The sequence below is a fragment of the Orycteropus afer genome, unplaced genomic scaffold (genome assembly GCF_000298275.1).
Source record: "Orycteropus afer afer isolate SDZICR_OR568_19922 unplaced genomic scaffold, OryAfe1.0 scaffold00644, whole genome shotgun sequence".
NCBI classification, from domain to species: domain Eukaryota; kingdom Metazoa; phylum Chordata; class Mammalia; order Tubulidentata; family Orycteropodidae; genus Orycteropus; species Orycteropus afer.
Window position 1 is genome coordinate 142,154 of NW_006922231.1, and position 19,859 is coordinate 162,012.

Here is a 19,859-nt window from a genome sequence, read left to right on the forward strand (position 1 = left end):
GTTCATCCATTTCAGGAGGTGGCATATGATCAAGAACCAGTGGTACTGAAGGAAGAAGTCAAAGCTGCACCAAAGGAACTGGCAAAGAACAAGGCTTCAGGAATTGACTGAATACCCATTGAGATGTTTCAACCAACGAATGCCCCACTGGAGGCACTTATCCTTCTATGCCAAGAGATTTGGAAGACAGTTACCTGGCTATCATACTGGAAGAGATACATATTTGTACACATTCCAAAGAAAGGTGATCCAACAGAATGTGGAAATTATTGAACAATATCATTAATATCATATCTAAGTCCAAGTAAAATTTTGCTGAAGATAATTCAAAAATGGTTGCAATAGTATATTGACAGGAATGTTCAGCAGAAATGCAAGCTGGATTCAGAAGAGGACATGGAATGAGGCATATGATTGCTGATGTAAGATGCATCTTGGCTGAAAGTAAAGAATACCAGAAAGATGTTTACTTGTGTTTTATTGACTATGCAAAAGCATTCAACTGTGTAGATCATAACAAATTATGGATAACATTGCAAAGAATGGGAATTCCAGAATACTTAATTGTACTCATGAGGAACCTTACGTAGACCAGGAAGCTGTCATTCATACATAACTAAAGGATGCTAGGGAGCTCTGGTGGCATAGTACTTAAGGTATTTGACTGCTAACCAGAAGGTTGGAGGTTCAAACCCACCAGCCACTCCTCAGAAGGAAGACTGGGCAATCTACTTCCATAGTGATACTGCCTTGGAAACCCAAGGAGAGGTCACTATGAGTGAATCCAACTCAACGGCAGTGAGTTTGGTTTTTGGAAGGGATACTGCATGGGTTAATAATATGAGGAAGGGTATGTGTCAAGATTGTATCCATTCTCCATACTTAATCTGTGTGCTGAGCAAATAATCTGAGAAGCTGGACTATTTGAATAAGAACACAGCATCAGGATTGGAGGAAGACCCATTTACAACCTGTGATATGCAGGTGACACAACCTTGCTTGCTGAAAGTGAAGATGACTTGAAGCACTTACTGATGAAAATTAAAGACTATATTCTGCAGTATAGTTTATACCCCAACATAAAGAAAACAAAAATCCTCACAACTGGACCAATAAACGACTCATGATGAATGGAGAAAAGATTGAGGTTGTCAAAGATTTTGTATTACTTGGATCCATAATCAATACCCATGGAAGCAGTACTCCAGAAATCGGGCATCGTATTGCACTGGGCAAATCTGCTGCAAAAGACCTCTTTAAAGTGTTAAAGAGCAATGATGCCACTTTGAAAACTAAGGTACACCTAACTGAAGCCATGTTATTTTCAGTTGCCTCATATGCATGTGAAAGCTTGACAATGAATAAGGAAGACCAAGTTGATGCTTTTGAGTTGTGGTGTTGGCAAAGAATACTGAAAGCACCATGGACTGCCAGAAGAATGAACAAATCTGTGTTGGAAGAAGTGCAGCTGGAATGCTCCTTGGAAGCAAGAATGGCCAGACTTCGTCTCGACCTACTTTGGTCATGTTGTCAGAAGAGACCATTCCCTGGAGAAGGTTATCATGCTTCATAAAGTGGAGGATCAGTGAAAAAGGGGAAGACCCTCAATGAGATGGACTGACACAGTGGCTGCAACACTAGGCTTAAGTATAGCAAGGATTGTGAGGATGGCGCACAACTGGGCAATGTTTCATTCTCTTGTACAGTGGGTCACTGTGAGTTGAAACCAATTCGATGGCAACAACATTTATTATATACCAGGTATCCTAAGAAGTCTATGTATATTAACTCATTTAATGCTCTCAGTAACTCTGTTGTATTATTACTGTTGGACAGATTTAAGTCCAAGTTTCAGAGAGGACAAATAACTTGACTGAAGTCACACAGCAACAGGTTTCCTAACCTGTCTCCCTTGCTTCTACTTCTTCCATGCTTGTCCACTTACATTCTACATTCTTCACACAGAAGCCAGACTGATCTCTTTAAAACAGAGACCAGATCATGATACTTTACTTAATATCTTCCAGTGGCTTCTTATCAGAGTTGGAATAAAATCCAGCCTTCTTCCTTGCCTTATGAAGCTGCATGTGCCAGCCCCTGATGACTTGTCTTGTACAATTTCTCTTCCATGCCCATCCTCTCTGCCCTCACAGCCCTTTCAGTTCCTAAAATGCTCCAAGCTGGTTCACTCTGATTGTCCCATGGCCAGCTCAGACTCATTATCTCTTCAGAGAGGGCTTCCCTGACACTTTAATTAATTCATGTCATCTTTCAGCACTTAAGTTTTCTTTTTTCATTCTTTGTTTTCTGATGAGTGGCTTACATTCTGTTCTAAAACATAACCTCTATGGGGGTCAGGATCACATCTGTCAGCTTTTCATTAGAGGGACAGGGCAGGCTCAGGATTCTAGAAGTTGTATGATGTCAAAGCTTGCTTATAATCTCTACTCTGCTCTTGACTGTCAGATTATTATTGGTTAATGTGCATTTCTGTAAAATGGATGTATTTTCTGTTTTGGAAATAAAAGCCATAAATCAAACTCCATTTAAGAATAGGAAGATAAATATAAGGAAGGTTGTCTCTCCCCCAGAAATATTTCCCTTTCTTCAAAATTATTCTGTTCATAAACTCAATGCTATTTGCTCTTTCTCCAATTAGCAGTTCTCTCTCATAGTGGTTACTGAGTCTCCATTTAAAACTCTTGGGATAATAGAAGCTATGAGGATAGAGGGAGTTAATTAAGCCCTTTCCTAATTGCTTCATTGTGAGGCAAAGACCCTGATTGTGAAGTGATTATGGCGTAGTGATAAGGCACTTGTGGTGGTTGTGTTTTTGTGTCAACTTGGCTGGACCTGGTTGAGTGGCTGGGCAGCTGGATGTAGTATTCCCCATGATGAGACTGGTAATCAACTCCATGGTGGAATCTACTGTGAACAGCTGAGTAGGTGCCTTTGGGTATATGGTCTGCTTCCCATAAATAAGCAGCAGCCTTGGGAATGGTCTTTAGCTTATGGCACACTTGAACCCTGCATGTAGCCATGTTGTTGTCCAGCAGTCTGACATGCTCTGCCAACCTTGGGACTTCAATGGACTTAAATTAATGGCCTGCCATGTGGTTTGGTAACATTGGGACTGTGCCATTTTATTTGTCGACCTTGGGCTTGTTAGCCTCAGCAGCCAGTAGCTGTCTGAGTGAAGAAAAGCCTCCAGCTTCAGTGGGCTGGGAGCAGGAGGCAGAGCTGAAGCCCAAGGTTGAGGGGCTTTCACACAGCCCCTAGAGCCTGGCACTTTGAACTTGGACTTCTAACCTCTCGAACTGTAAGAGAATAAACTCCTGTTTGTTAAGGCCATCCCATTTGTGGTATATTCCTGTCAGAGTGGCACTAGGTAACCAGAACAGCACTTGACTGCTAACCAGAATGTCAGTGGTTCAAACCCACTAGCCTCTCTGTGGGAGGAAGACAAGGAAATCTACTTCCATAAAAATCTACAGCCTTGGAAACCCAAACAGGGGTCACTATGAGTCAGAAACGACTCAATGGCAGTGAGTTTGGTTTTTTCTGGTGTGCAAGTTCTGTGACTCATAAACTGTCTCTCTTTTGGGCTATGTGCACAATAAAAAGTGATCTGGCATAGTGCCTAAGGCATTTGACTGCTAACCAGAAGGCTGGTGGTTCAAACCCACCAGCCATTCCCCGGAAGGAAGGTTGGGCAATCTACTTTCATAGAGATACTGCCTCGGAAACCCAAGGAGGGGCACCTATGAGTTGAATTGACTCGACAGCAGTGAGTTGTTCTTTTTTTAATATTTATAAGCCAATTGTAAACAAGATACTCCTGCCTTAGAAAATGATTCACAAAAAATATTTCTTAAAGCTATTACACTGAAAGTTACAGTAAAATCTCACTTTTTCATCTGTAGTGTTTGTTGAATTTTCTTGCTTATTCAGAAAACCTCTTTTATTTGTTTTTTTGAACCCTTATAATTGTAAATTATATTCTAACATGAGTCTGAATAAGGATTGCCTTTGTGGAGTTTGACTGTAGGTGAATTTTTGCCTCTTAACTTTTTTTTGTAAACTCAATGGCGGTGAGTTTGTACTCACTGTGTAACAGGTGAAAGTTTACACAGAAAATTATATTCCGTTTTCATAGATTGTTCTGTGACACTGGTTACATTTTTCACAATGTGTCAGTAGCATTCTCATTATTTCCATTTTGTTTGTTCCATTTCCATTAATTTAGCTTCCCTGCCCGTCCTTATTTTGTTCGCTTTAGGATAAAGTCACATGCCCTAGGCAGTACACCACCAGAGCTCCCTGTGTGTGTGTGTGTGGGGTGTGTGTGTGTATGTATGTATACACATACATACATACATGAATACATACATATACATAGGAGCTCTAGTGGCGTAATGCCTAAGGCATTTGACTGCTAACCAGAAGACTGGCAGTTCAAACCCACCAGCCAATCCTCAGAAGGAAGGTTGGGCAATCTAGTTCCACAGTGATAACACTTTGGAAACCCAAGGAGAGGTCGCTATGAATCAGATCCGACTTGACAGCAATGTGTTTGGTTTTGGGGTGTGTGTGTGTGTGTGTGTGTGTGTAAAATAACTAGAAATTTAAAATGTGACCATGGTAGGAGAAATAGCACTGCACTACATGCAAAACACTAATTTATCAGGCTTATTTTGTCATTTAGGTTTAAGGCAAATGCCTTCTCTTTAGACCTTAACTTCTCTTTCTGCAAAAAGGAGATGGAATTAGATAATCCTTCTTTTAGGTCTAAAACTGTATTTGATAAATCCCTTAGTGTCTTTGTTCATATAGAAGATCATAGGTAATGAGAAATAAATAATATAATAATCATAAAATTAATTTTAGAAATCTATTTTATGTGCTTCAGACTAATAGCTTTGTGCCTCTTAGTAACTGGGCGATCTCTGTTACAGATTGCTACTGAAGCAATAGAAAATTTCCGAACTGTTGTTTCTCTGACACGGGAGGAAAAGTTTGAATACATGTATGGCCACAATTTGCAAGTACCATACAGGTAATAACCACTGGAGAGGGAGGTGGGGAGTGGGTGAGTTTTTCATTCATCAGATTTGTTTGTAGGAAGACTACTTGGACTGGAAGGGAGGGAACAGTGGAGAAATTACTAGAAGGGATGCAATTGGGAAGCCCTTGTACTTAACCAAGAGAGAAATGACAAGATCCTGAACTAAGTAGGGACATGTCTGGGGTAGACATTGTAAAAATGGCTGACTGCTGGGAAAAGGAGGGAGAGAGGACTTGAGAATGATTGTTCGGTATTAAGTTTGGATAATGACTTTATTTAATTAAATAGGAAATACAAGAGAGCAGTGGCTGGAGTCCAGAATGAGTTCTTTATGTGGTGGTTGTTAGGTGCCATTGAGTCAGCTCCAACTCATAGCGACCCTATGTGCAACAGAATGAAACACTACCCAGTCCTGTGCCAGCCTCACAATCCTTGCTATACCTGAGCCCATTGTTGCAGCCACTGTTTCAGTCCATCTTGTTGAGGGCCTTCCTCTTTTCTGTTGACTTTTCACTTTACCAAATATGATATCGTTCTGCAGGGAATGGTTCCTTCTGACAACATGACCAAAGTAGGTAAGACAGAGTCTGGCCATTCTTGCTTCCAAGGAGCATTCCAGCTGCACTTCTTCCAGGACAGATTTACTCCATACAAATCATTAAGGTTGGCTCTGTTCTGAGGAGGCAGCTTTTCCCCAGTTGTATTTTGAGTGCCTTCCGACCTGAGAGGCTCATCTTCTGGCACTATATCAGACAGTGTTTCAAGGGTATTCATAAAGTTTTCCAGTAATCTATCAGATAGTGTTTCACTCCTATTTATAAGGTTTTCACTGGCCAGTTCTTTGAAAAGAGGATGGCTCCTTCCTTCTTCTGAGTCTGTCTTGGTCTGGAAGCTCCACTGAAACCTGTCCACCATGGGTGACCCTGCTGGCATTTCAAATACTGTGGCATAGCCTCCAGCCTCAGAGCAACAAGCAAGCTACCACAGTATGACAAACTGACAGACAAGTGGTGGGAGTTCTTTATATAACTTGAAATTTGTGGTGTTTGGGACACTGAGGTAGTGGTGCTTCCTGAGGATGCTTTTCTTTCCTCTTATTACCCCTCTTTCAATGGAAACCTTCAGTTCTTCCTTCACTGAACTCATCACCTGTAATAAGTGTTGTGAACATAGGCAACCTCTCTGAATCTGTTTCTTCTACAGTAAAAGAAGGGGACTGGACCTTATCAATGGGTTGCCAAACTTTATTTTTTTTTTACTTTTGGTAATTAAAAAAAAAAAAAAATTTGTCTTCAAGTTGTGTCCACCTCTTCACAACCCCACGTGTATCAGAGCAGATGTGTGCTCCACAGGCTGTCATCTTTTCAATCTTTCAGAAGTAGATCACCAGGCCCTTCTTCTGAGGTTCTTCTGGGTAGATTCAAACTGCCAGCCTTGCAGGCAGGGACTTTGGTAATAGTAAAATCCTTTGTTCTAAAGAAACTTATTTGAAATCACAATCTATGAAACAGATGAAAGCAGAGTTGATGTGGTGGAAACAGGAATAAAAGTTGTGCTGCTCTTTTGCCAGTCTGTTCTTTCCCACACCTGCCCAGCACTGCAAGGAGCCATGATAACACAATGGTTAAGCACTTGGCTGCTAACCGAAAGGCTGACAGTTTGAACCCACCCAGTGGCTCCATGGGAGAATAGTCTGGCAGTCTGCTCCCATAAACATTCAAAAAAAAAAAAAAAAAAACGCATTGCTATCTAGTAGGATTCAACTTGTAGCGACTCATCCTTGGGTTTCTGAGGCAGTATCACTATGGAAGTAGATTGTCCAATCTGCTTTCTTATGGTTAGCAGTCTAATGCCTTAGGGCCTACTCTACCACAGCTCCCCCATAAAGATTATAACCTAGAATATCCGACAGGGCAGTTCTGCTCTGTAACGTGGGATCTCTATGAGTTGGAGTTGACTTCACGGCAACTAACTAACAACAACACAGCACTGAGTTCTATCTGGCTCAGAAATTCCAAGAAGGTCAACCCCTTTGTTACACTTTCTCTAACTCCCCCAAAGAGTTAAATGCCTCCTCTTCTCTTCCCATAACATGTTATTCATAAAGTACCTCCATTACAGAAATATTTATCCAACTTGTCTCCCAGGTCCTCAAGGGCAAGAACATGCCTTATTTCTGTGTGTCACCAATGCACAGCTTAGTTCCTGCAACTTTGACAGATGTGTTGATGAACATTTACTGTAGAACACATATATGTTATGTGTCCAAAGTGAGAAAGAAAGGACAGGAATATTCATTTATTAATCTCCTAACATGCTCTTTATGTTCATTGGCTCATTTTATGTTTACGTCAACCCTTTAAGATTAATTCTGCATTAAAAATAAACAAGCTCAGAGATTGGAAATTTTCCTAAATTTGCACAACTGGTAAGTGGTAAAGAGAGAATCCAAACTTACTTTTTTGGAAACTAAACCTATTTTTGTCTGTCATACCTCTCGCCCACAAAGAAATGAAAGTTGAGTAAATTTAAAATGTCTTCTTTTCAGAAACTCTTTGAGGAAAGCTCAAATCTTTGGCATCACATTTTCCATCACCCAGGCAATGATGTATTTTTCCTATGCTGCCTGTTTCCGTTTTGGTGCCTACTTGGTAGCACGTAATGACATGACATTTGAGAATGTTCTCTTGTAAGTATTGGGTTGATATTTATGATTAAACTCTAGAAATAAAGCTGAGATAAATATGCCTAATGCCTGAATGTAAAGTCCCACTGTGACATCTCATTGATAGATTCTGGTCATTCATAAAGTGGCTTTTTGCCTTTGAGTCAGTGTATTATGTTGAAGTACCTGTTTCATTTTGGGGATTAGTGACTTCCTTCTTCCCAGTTTTCACTCTCACATATCTGATCTTTCCAAATCTGTGACTGGATGGGGTGATTTAGAAACTTCCAGAAGGCACTGGAATTTGGGAAGAAGTCTAACTCTAAGCAAGGCTCCTTTTAAAAAGATTTCCAAGTGGGGGCAGCTTAAGTACAGAGTGTGGAACACTAAATTCTGTAAGCCTTGGGATATTCTAGGATAAAGTTCCTTGATAAGAGAAGAGCAGTTGAAAGGTAAGAACTGGAAAATTCCAGAAATAACAAAGGAAAAGCTGGATTGGAATTTTTCTGTTACATTGCTGTGAAGCAAAAATTGTGCTTTGGCCAGGATAAAATAGGCCTGGACTTAATTATCCTTCTGGAATACCCAAATATACAGTTTGGTAGTGAAAATTTTATGTATAATCTTTCTGAGATTCTGGATTTAGTGATAAGTAAGAGTCTACCCACCTCCCCCAAAAAACATAGTTTTACATTTAAACCACAGTCATAGAAGCCTCATTCACTGCCATCGAGTCAATTCTGACTCATAGTGACCCTCATTTTGTTTCCAAGGTAGTAAATCTTTATGGAAACAGATTGCTTCATCTTTCTTCCATAGAGCAGCTTGCAGATTTGAACCACTGACCTTTTGGTTAGAAACCAAATGCCTTAACCACTACGACATCAGAGCTCCCTCATATAAGCCTAGCAATTTAGTATTAATATGATATTTCTGTTCTGTTTAGAAATAGAGTTGTGCATGCATCATAGTTTGCTCATTATAACCCCAGCTGATTTAAATATGTGGTGGTTAAGTTTGTGTGTCTACTTGGCTGGGTCTGGTTGAGTGGCTGGGGAGCTGAATATAGTTCCTTCCCATGGTGAGACTGGTAATTAACTTCATGGTGGAGTCTATTGGAGCAGCTGAATAGCTGCTTGGGTTATGTGGTCTGCTTCCTAAATATAAGAAACAGCTTTGGGAATGGTCTCTAGCTTATGGCACACTTGAACCCTGTGTGGAGCCACGTCATTGTTCGGCACCTGCCATGCTCTGCCAACTTTCAATAACCTTGAATTAATGGCCTTCCATGTGGTTTGGTAAGATTGGGACTGTGCCTTTTTACTTTTCAACCTTGAGCTTGTCAGTCGCTGCAGCCAGCAGCTGTCTGAGTAAAGAAAAGCCTCTAGATCCAGGGGGCCGGGAGCAGAAGGCAAAGCTAAAGCTCAAGTTTGAGGGGCTTTCACTCTGCCCCTAGAGCCTGGCACTTTGAACTCAGACTTAAAGCCTCCAAACTATAAGAAAATAAACTCCTGTTTATTCAAGCATACCATCGGTGGTATATTCTTGTCAGAGTGGCACTAGGTAACCAAAACAGAATGTGGTACCGAGAGAGTAGGGTGCTGCTCTGACAGATACCTAAAATGTGGAAACAGGAGTGGAGTGCATCCTTGACCCAAGACACTGGCAGAGAGACCCTGGCATTAGAGACGGCAGCAGCAGAGCCAAGAAACTGGCAGAGAGATACCTACCGACAGAGAGACCAGCATAAGAAACAGCAGTAGCAGAGCCCAGAGACCGGCATTAAACAGCAACAGGCTTACTAGCCCATGGAGGAGAAAGCTAGGTTCCATTGGGTAGGTGGCTTCTTGGCGGAGTGGGTTGCCTTCAGGCATTAATTGGTAGAAAAGACTGGCGTGAGATGGAGTAGCAGGTTGGCCAGCACACGGAGCAAGAAAGCCAAGTATCTTTTAGGCAAGAAGATTTCTGGCAGAGTGGGTTGTCTTTGGGCATTAATTGGCAGAAGCAGAGAGACCAAGGAAACCAGAAGCAGAGCTGCCTCAGCCTCAACAGTAGGACCATGGCCTTTCGAACTACCACAACCCCCTAGGTTTCAAAGAGCCAGATCTTCACCTACTTGGTTCTGGAATGTGGGGCTGCTCATTCATGTGAGCTAGTGGGATGGAGTCATAGCCACTGCTCAAGAGTGAGGGGGCAGGGCAGCCATGCCCAAGAGGGAGAGGAACAGGGCCTGCCAGGCCAAAGGTCACACTGCTCAGGCACTAGGGGACTGGAGTCACCCAGTGAAGAAGATCTGTACAGGTGCCAAGTTGACAAAGGGTGGAATTGTAGTGGTTAAATTTGTGTGTTAACTTGGCTAGGCCTGGTTGAGTTGCTGGGCAGCTGAATTGTAGTTATTCCCCATGGTGAGACTGGTAATTAACTCCATGGTGGAATCTACTGGAGCAGCTGAGTAGCTGCTTTGGGCTTGTGGCCTGCTTCCAATGTGTTTATGGACACCCTGGGAAAAAGAGACAATCTTCTGTGGATCAGGATCCTGTTGTGCTGCCTACAACTGTCCATGAGCGAGAAATCCATCATTCTGCCTGGAGATCTTGAATTCGTCATTTGTCACAGTCAATAGCTGGTATACTGCCTGCCAACCTTGAGCTCGTCAGCCCCTGCAGCTGCATGAGTTGGGAAAAGCCTCCAGCTTGAGGTTAGATCCAAGAACTTGGGACTTGACATCTTGTATAAGTGTGTGAGCCATTTTCCTAAGATAAATTTGATGGTTATGTTTGTGTGCCAACTTGGCTGGGCCTGGTTGAGTGGCTGGGCAGCTGCTGGTAGTTATTCCCCATGATGAGACTGGCAATCACCTCCATGGTGGGATCTACCACAAGCAGCTAAGTAGCTGCCTTTGGGATGTGGTCTGCTTTCTGTATATAAGGAGAAGCCTTGGGGACAGTAGCTAGTTTATGGCATGCCCTACATGTAGCTGTCTCGTTGTTCAGCAGCCTGCCAAGCTCTGCCGACCTTACAGTGGACTTAAATTAATGGCCTGTCTTGTGGTTTGGTAACATTGGGACTTTGCCTTTTTACTTGTCAACCTTGGGCTTGGCAGCCTCAGCAGCCAGTAGCTGCCTGAGTGAAGAAAAGCCTCTAGCTCCAGTGGGCTGGGAGCAGGAGGCAGAACTGGACCCCAAGGTTGAGGGGCTTTCATCCAGCACGTATAGCCTGGCACTTTTAACCTGGACTTAAAGCCTCCAAACTGGGAGAATAAACTCATGTTTGTTAAGGCCATCCCATTTGTGGTATATTCTTGTCAGAGCGGTACTAAGTAACCAAAACAATAAATTTCTCTCTCTCTCTTTTTCTCTAAGCTTTACTGGTTTTGCTTCTCTAGAGAACCCAGCCTACCACAAAATGTCCACTCAACTTCTAACTGTGACAAATGACATGCAGGTGCTATTTATGATTACATCTAACCCCTGAAAATTTCAAAACCAGGCATCACTGGTATTAGGTCTTTGAATATATAATTATCTGTTATATTGCTTTTTTTTCCAAAGTAAGTATCAAATTGATGAACATTGCTAACACTCAGCCATACAGGTTTGGGAGAATATAGTATAGACCTGTCTGAAGAGCAGCCCTGTCTTAGTTTCCTAGTACTGCTGTAACAAATACCACAAGTGGGTGGCTTTAAAGAACAGAAATTTAGAAATCCAAATTCAAGGCATCAGCTGTAGGGGATGATCTTTGTATTTTTTAGCTTCTGTAACCCCGCATTCCTTGGTTCTTGATGACACTCAGGTAGCATCTGTCTTCCCTCATTTGTTCTTGCTTCTGTGTCTAATCTGCTCTATTTATAACTCAGCAGTGGTTAGGTTTAGGACACCTCCCTAGTACTGCTCTGGCCTCATTACCATAACAAAGAGAACCCCATTTCTAAGGAGTATACCCACAGGTATAAGCATTAGGATTCCAACACATATTTTTTGATGGGGGTGGGGGACACACAATTCAATCCATAATAAAGAAAGCCCATTTGAAAAAGACCTCACAGGATTAAATCATAGCAAGCCCAAGATGAATCACTGGTGTGATATATTTAGAGCTCTTTTAAAACAAAACAAAACAAAAAACTGATGACATCCTGTGCTACATAACACAGGCAAAGCGTGCAGAGGCAAGGAAGTGATGGATTGTCAGTATGCTTAGAGCACTCCCAAGTAATCTTTGGGTTCCAGTCCTGTTGTTTAAAAAAGGCACATTGATAAGCATCCCTGGAGAAAGGCAGCAGAATGCAAGAGTGTGAAGAGTTATCAAAGACGCAAAGGATCTTTTAACAATATACCAAGACTTGAAGGTTATGCAAAAGGAAGTAGATTATCCTTCAATATGAAAGGACTTTTTAACAATTGAGTAACTCAAAGAACTTCACGATTCCTAAAACAGGATGAAAGCCAGCTTAGGGGAAGTGTCCAGGCACAAACTTTGAGAGAACGTTGGAGTTGGTTATCTGTAAAGTCATTTCCAATTTGAACTGCAGTGACTCCATGTCAGTGATTAAGAAAGTTAACTGCATTTTAAAGGAAACATGGTAGTCTGTGTCTGTAAGAAACTCTCCTTTTCCACAGCTCACAGTTTTTTAGAGCTCAATGTAATTCCATCATCACTGACTGTATCCTTTATCTATTTACCCAATAATGCTGCGTAACAACCAACCACTGAACCTCAGTGGCATACAATGATCAACATTTATTTTTGGCCATGAGTCTATGGGTCAGCTGGGCCATTATGATTTAGGCTAGGCACAGCTGGTTCCAGCGGGCTCACTTATGAGTCTACAGTGAACTACAGGCTAGCTGGCTGGAACCCACTCAACACTTCTCTGTGTGTGTCTCATCCTCCAGCAGGCTAACCTGGGCTTGTTTTCATGGTAGTGACAGAGTTAGAGAGAACAAAGCATGCAGGGCCCTCTGAGGTCTAGGCTTGGAATTGGTGGCAACATTCACTTCCAGCACATCCTGTTGGCCAAAACAAGTCACAGGGCCAGCCAGCTTCAAAGGGAGGAAAATACACTGTCCTTAAGTAGAAAAGCTTGACAGTCACATTGCAAGGAGGTAAGGCTACAGACAGAGTGGTGAAAAAAATGGGCCAATTTTGTGATCAGGCTATTACATTGACATGAACTTAAAATGAAAAAGTATTATGTTTATTTTTTAACTTGTTTTGTATTTGAGGCAATACTCTGGTTGTAGAAGTGTCAGTTTTTGTGCATTGCAGTCATAACTCTATGCATATGTTTTACCTTTGTTTTTTGCAGGGTATTTTCAGCTATTGTCTTTGGTGCCATGGCAGTTGGGCAAGTCAGTTCCTTTGCTCCTGACTATGCCAAAGCCAAAGTGTCAGCAGCCCACATTATCATGATCATTGAGAAACTCCCTCTAATTGACAGCTATAGCACAGAAGGCCTGAAGCCAGTGAGTTCAATGTTTCCATTATATAATCTTCTTCTAACTTCTGAATGAAAGTATTATAAAAGGAAATTTCGCAAAAATATTTTATATGCTGATGATAAAATAAAACTTTCCTGATCATGGATTCATTTTCAATAAGTTCCAGTAATATATATTAACATCTAGTCCTTCTATATAACAAAGTTACAGTGAGATAGAAATACTCCCCACTTTATAAGCAAATGTTAATTAAGTTTATTATATATGTAGGCTGTTTTATTCTTGGGGAATTGTTGTTGTTATGTGCCGTCAAGTCAGACCCAACGCATAGCGACCCCTCCTTGGGTTGCCGAGGCAGTAACACTATGGAAGTAGATTGCCCAACCTGGGAATAGGTATGAATTATTACATTTGCACAATAATAATAATGTATGCTAGAAAAGCCTTGACTCTTTTCTATCTTATTTATTACATTCTAGCACTTTGAAATGAAGCCCAAATGGCATAACCAGGGCTTCGAACTGGTTCACTCCTGCCTGATGAAACAAAATTGGAACAGACCTGAATTTTAAAAATTTCAGTGAAACATAACAGTAGCTGGAATGGGAAAAATTACAGGTTGAAGCCCTGGAATAGAAAACTTGAAAGACGCATAGTGAGCCCTTTCAGGACCCTGATGCAAGAGATTGGGTTATTGCCAGGACTGTGGAGAGTGACACATTTAAAGCAGCATGGTCAGCTGCCATCTTTGAGAGGGACACTGCTAGCTCCAACTCTGGCAATCAAGATACTTGGTTGCTATGCAACAAACACACTGCTCTTATTTTTTAAGAGAGAGATTAAGTTTCTAACAGGGCTGTGATTGTGATTTTCCCTGTTCCAGTTAATCCACATTTTACAAATTTGGGTCCATTCTGGTTTCATTTCATCAGCCATGACTGAACCAGAAAGAACCGGTTGAAAGCCCTGGGCATAACACACCTTCTGACTCCTGGTCATAGAGGAGGGTGGCTGTATACAATGTATTTTCAGTATTGCCACAAACAAATTTAATGTTGCTCTGATTCTAGAATAAGTTGGAAGGAAATGTGACATTTGATGAAGTCATGTTCAACTATCCCACTCGGCCAGACATCCCAGTGCTTCGGGGGCTGAGCTTCAAGGTGAAGAAGGGCCAGACACTGGCTCTGGTGGGCAGCAGTGGCTGTGGGAAGAGCACAGTGGTTCAGCTCCTTGAGCGATTCTACGACCCCTTGGCTGGAAAAGTGGTGAGCACACATTCAAAATAAGTTCATTTCAGGTTTTAGCCCATCTAAATACATGGTGTATTTAACTCTTGAGTACAAGCCATGATTTTTAAAATATTTTGACAGTGATCTCACTTAGATTAGGTCTGACATCCTAGATATGGTCTCCAAACTCTGCCATCTGCTCCAACCTGTCTCTCAACAGTGCTCAACTCCTGTATAAGTAGCCTTCTTACCAACACCTCCCTTGCCTTGTTTAGGTTTCAGCTTACATGAGAAGAGTAAAAAAAATGAGAAGTGAAGTAACCAGGAAGATAGGAGGGACACTAGAAGAGACAGTTAAGATGGAAGCCAATGGTGGGGAGTGTTTCAAGAAGGACTGAAAAGGCATGACAAGATTTGGCAATTAATAGGCTATTTCTAACATTATAAATTATTCTCAAGTGAACTGGTATTAGTAGAAAACAGTTCAGCATGAATGATGAAGTATGGTTAGGAGGCAAAATAGAGATTTAAGTAAGTGTAGACTGTCAAGAAGATTGAAAAGCAGATAAGATCAGTAACTTGAATGGGGAAGCAGAATCCAGGGAAAATTTTTAGGAGGAGAAATCCTGAGCATTTTTATGACTGAATGAGGCAAAAGCATTGGCCACTGATATGTAGAGGGCATTGAAATACCTTCTAAGGGAAAAAAAATGAGATAAAAATTTGGGAGGTGGATAGAGAAATTCCCTTTTGTTTTCTAAAGTAAAAGACTGAGTAAAGGGTCAGATTTACTCATTCAACATTTATTAAACCTTTATTGAGTGCCTATCAGGGACCATCTCAGGTACTAGAGGTCAGATAGGAGTATTGAAGGGAGTAGGCATCCAGGACAGAGTGAGCAAGTGGCAGAGGCATCCAGGTAAGGGGAGGGATCCAGGCCCCACCACCCCTAAGCAGCACCACACCCCAAGTGGAGGGGAAAGAAAAGGAAAGCCAGGGCATCCACAAAAGAATGAACGAGCAGCAGAGGGATTCAGGTAAGGGGAGGGATCCAGCCCTCCTCCCACAAAAGCAGCAGGAAAATGGAGGGGAAAGAAAAGGAAAGCCCGGGCATCCAGGACAGAGTAAGCAAGTGGCAAGGAATGAGGTAAGGGGTGGGTGGAGAGGTTTTGAACAGCTAAGGGAGACAAACTTGTCTGTCGGTTTGTTGTACTGTGGTGGCGTGTTGCTGTGAGGCTTGAGGCTGTGCCATTGGTGTTTCAGACACCAGCAGGGTTGCACATGGTATACAGGTTTTGGCCCAGCTTGCAGACTGAGCCAGACTAGGAAGAAGGAAGAAGCCATCCACTTCTCAAAGAATTGGCCAGGGAAAACCTTATGAATAGCAGAGAAACACTCTCTGTTACATTACTAGGCAACTATATGAACAGCCTGGAAACACTGTCTGATACAGTGCAGGAAGACGAGCCACTTAGGTCAGAAGGCTCTCAAAAAAAAGGACTGTGGAAGAGCTGCATCATCACAGTAGAACCAACCTTACTGATATGGATAAAGTAAAGTTTTCGAGACCTCCATTTGCTGACATGACACAACTCAAATTGAGGAGAAACAGCTGCAAACATCCATTAATAATAGGAACATGGAATGTACAAAGTATGAATCTAGGAAAATTGGAAGTTGTCAAAAATGAAATGGAATGCATAAAGATTGATATCCTAGGCATTAGTGAGCTGAAGTGGACTGGTTTTAGCCATTTTGAGTCAGACAACCATATGATCTATTTTGCTGGGAATGACAATTTGAAGAGGAATGGTGTGGCATTCATCATTACAAAGAGTATTTCAAGATCTGTCCTGAAGTACAGTGCTGTCAGTGATAGGATAATATCCATACACTTACAAGAAAGATCAGTTAATACGACTATTATTCAAATTTACACAACAACCACCAAAGCCAAAGATGAGGAAATTCAAGATTTTTATCAATTTCTGCAGTCTGAAATTGACCGAACGTGTAATCAAGATGTGTTAACGTTGACTGGAATGCAAAAAGAAACAAAGAAGAATCACCAGTAGTTGGAAAATTTGGCCTTGGTGACAGAAATAAGGCTGGAGATCGCATGATAGAATTTTGCAAGACTAACGACTTACTCATTACAAGTACCTTTTTTCAACAACACAGACGGTGGCTATACATGTGGACTTTGCCAGATGGAGTACATTGGAATCAGATTGACTACTTCTGTGGCAAGAGGCGATGGAAAAGCTCAATATCTTCAGCCAAAACAAGGCCAAGAGCCGATTGTGGAACAGACCATCAACTGCTCATACGCAAGTTCAACTTGAACACAATTAGAACAAGCCACAAGAGCCAAAATATGTCCTTGAATATATCCGTCCTGAATTTAGAGACCATCTAAAGAATAGATTTGATGCATTGAACATCAATGGCTGAAAACCAGAATTGTGGGATGACATCAAGAACATCTTCCATGAAGACAAGAGGTCATTAAAAAGATGAGAAAAGACCAAAATGGATGACAGAAGAGCCTGTAGCTTGCCCTTGAGAGAAGAGTAACCAAAGCAAATGGAAGAAATGACAAGATAAAAGAGCTGAACTGAAGACTTCAAAGAGCAACTTGAGCAGACAAAGCCAATTACTTTAATGAAATGTGCAAAGACTTGGAGTTAGAAAACCAAAGAGAAGAACATACTCAGCATTTCTCAAGCTGAAAGAACTGAAAAAAAAAAAAAAATTAAGCTTCAAGTTGCAATATTGAAAGGTTCTATGGCCAAAATATTAAATGATGCAGGAAGCATCAAAAGAAGATGAAAGGGATACACAGAGTCACTGTACCAAAAAGAACTGGTCGATCTTCATCCATTTCAGGAGTTGGCATATGATCAAGAACCAATGATAGTGAAGGAAGAAGTCGAAGCTGCACTGAAGAATTGCCAAAGAACAAGGCTCTAGGAATTGATGGGATACCCATTGAGATGTTTCAACAAATGGATGCCCCGCTGGAGGCACTCACTCAGTTATGGCAAGAGATTTTGAAGACAGCTACCTGGCCAACTGACTGGAAGAGATCCATATTTGTACCCATTCCAAAGAAAGGTGATCCCACAGAATGTGGAAATTATCAAACAATATCAATAATATCGCATGCCAAGTAAATTCTTATAGAAGATAATTTAAAAAATGCTTGCAGAAGTATATTGACAGAGAACTTCCAGAGGTGCAGGCTAGATTCAAAAGAGGATGTGGAACAAGGGATATCATTGCGGATGTCAGATGGATCTTGGTTCAAAGTAAAGAATACCAGAAAGATGTTTACTTGTGTTTTATTGACTATGGAAAAGCATTTGATTGTGTGGATCATAAAACAATTTGTAGGTAACTTTTTTATACGTTTTATACATAAGGAAACTGAGTTTTAGAGAAATTTACTTTCCTAAGATTAATAACTAGTTAGAGATACACCAGTCACTCTCCCACACTCACTTTTATTCCATCTGATACCCTAAAATCTCATCCTACCTAATTCAAGATCAGAAACCTGAATTTCCCATCTATTATGTGATCATAGCTATATTCATTTCCACGCCAGTCCTGGCCATTTTTCTAGTGAAATACTGAGACATAAGAATGAGGATACCAGGATACATCCCAATAGAAGCACTGTACTAGTTTCCTATTGCTGCTGTAACAAATTACAATAAGCTTAGTGGCTTAAAACAGCACAGATTTATTATTTTATAGGTCAGAAGTCCAACATGGGTCTCACTGGCCTAAAAACATCAGGCTAAAAACAAAGAAACCTATGTTTCTTTCTGGAGGTTCCAGGAGAGGATCTGTTTCCTTACCTTTTCTAGCATCTGGAAGCTGCCCACATTTCTTGGCTCATGGTCCCTTCCTCCATCTTCAATGCCAGCAAATGCTTGTCATCTCTTTCTTAGGAGGTACTCAGTCTCCCTCTTCCCTCTTCTATGGTTAAGAACCCTATGATTTCCTTGGGCTCACTCAGAAAAACCAGATAATGTCTTATTTTAAAGTCAGTTTATTAGCATCCTATCTGCAATCCAATTCCCTCTTAAACAGGTTGCAGGGATTAGGACATGGGTAGCTTTGGGAGGAGGAGGGTGACATTATTCTGTCACCACATCCATATCAGAAACATTACAGTTCTACAACTGTGACCTTGTTCAATGAACCTTGACAAACCAAACTTTTCCTCTAATCACAGTAATTTGACACTTTTGATATATGAAAGGATGTTGCTGTTTTTGCTAAATTCTGAGTCTTCTGGCCCCCAAAGGTGATTTATAAACTTGTGTTTTCAGCTAATTGATGGCAACGAAATAAAGCATCTGAATGTGCAGTGGCTCCGAGCCCACCTGGGCATTGTGTCCCAGGAGCCCATCCTGTTTGACTGCAGCATTGGTGAGAACATTGCCTACGGAGACAACAGTCGGGCCGTGTCACAGGCGGAGATTGTTCAGGCAGCCAAGGAGGCCAACATCCACCCTTTCATTGAGACACTGCCTGATGTAAGTCTCTCCCATATTAGAAGCTCCAGAAGCATTTGGCATCTCACTGATCCTACAGTTTGAATTCTAAAGGGCTGGCATTCCAAAGGTGAAGAGAAAAAAACCCAAAGTACACCCCCGTATAGATAAACATCTGACTACACATCCTGTCCCTATTCAATGTTATGTTAACCTTATAGTAAGAAAGGGGATGGAAATATGAGATCAATTCAGGTTTAGGGGAGAGGCACTTTCTAGGAGTATGACAACTGAAACATTTCTCCAGGTCCCAAGCTTCTAGGCTTGAAGCTCCATCTCCCTTCAAACCATGGGGAAACAGGGCACATCAGGGGGGCCTTTTCCTCCAAGCCCAAGTGCAGAACTGGACATGGTGCCCAGTGTCCACTTATGGAAGAGCTGCTTTTCATCTTCTGAGAAAAGAGGCATGACCATTTTAACTTATTTTTCTCCTAACTTTGCAGCTCTCCCTGAAGCCTCAAACCTTACAGGCATACCTCATTTTATTGAGCTTTGCTTTATTATGCTTCGCAGATACTTGTTTGTGTGTGTGTGTGTGTGTGTGTGTGATTTGGGTGAAAATTTACAGAGCAAATTCACTTTCCATACAGCAGTTCACATACACTTTGTCTCATGACAGTGACCACAATTTACCACAATGCAACAGCTCCCCTCCCACTTCCTCCCATAGTTACCTCTACCCTATGTCCATCTCTCCATGCACTCCTGCCCCCTGAGCTCTCTCCCTGTGCCTAATAAGCCCTTCTTTCTCCCATGATTGTTCTCTCCAAGGAGTGTATTGACCTCAGGTAAATGTTCAACTCATATGCCAGTCTTTTGTTTGGTTGGAAACCACAGGTATGGGTTCAATTCCAGACCTGAAGGGCAGCTAGGGGCCATTGTCTC

At 41.6% G+C, this 19,859-nt stretch overlaps 1 protein-coding gene across 1 annotated transcript in view; it reads left to right on the forward strand.

Moving 5' to 3' along the window:
* ABCB1 (ATP binding cassette subfamily B member 1) overlaps positions 1–19,859 on the forward strand; it is a 119,146-nt gene that overhangs the window by 86,031 nt on the left and 13,256 nt on the right. Inside the window, exons 19-23 of the mRNA XM_007956634.2 lie at positions 4,956–5,056; positions 7,614–7,754; positions 13,042–13,198; positions 14,245–14,442; positions 18,750–18,956. Of these exons, the coding sequence (XP_007954825.2) occupies positions 4,956–5,056; positions 7,614–7,754; positions 13,042–13,198; positions 14,245–14,442; positions 18,750–18,956 (804 nt within the window). The remainder of the gene's footprint in view (positions 1–4,955; positions 5,057–7,613; positions 7,755–13,041; positions 13,199–14,244; positions 14,443–18,749; positions 18,957–19,859) is intronic.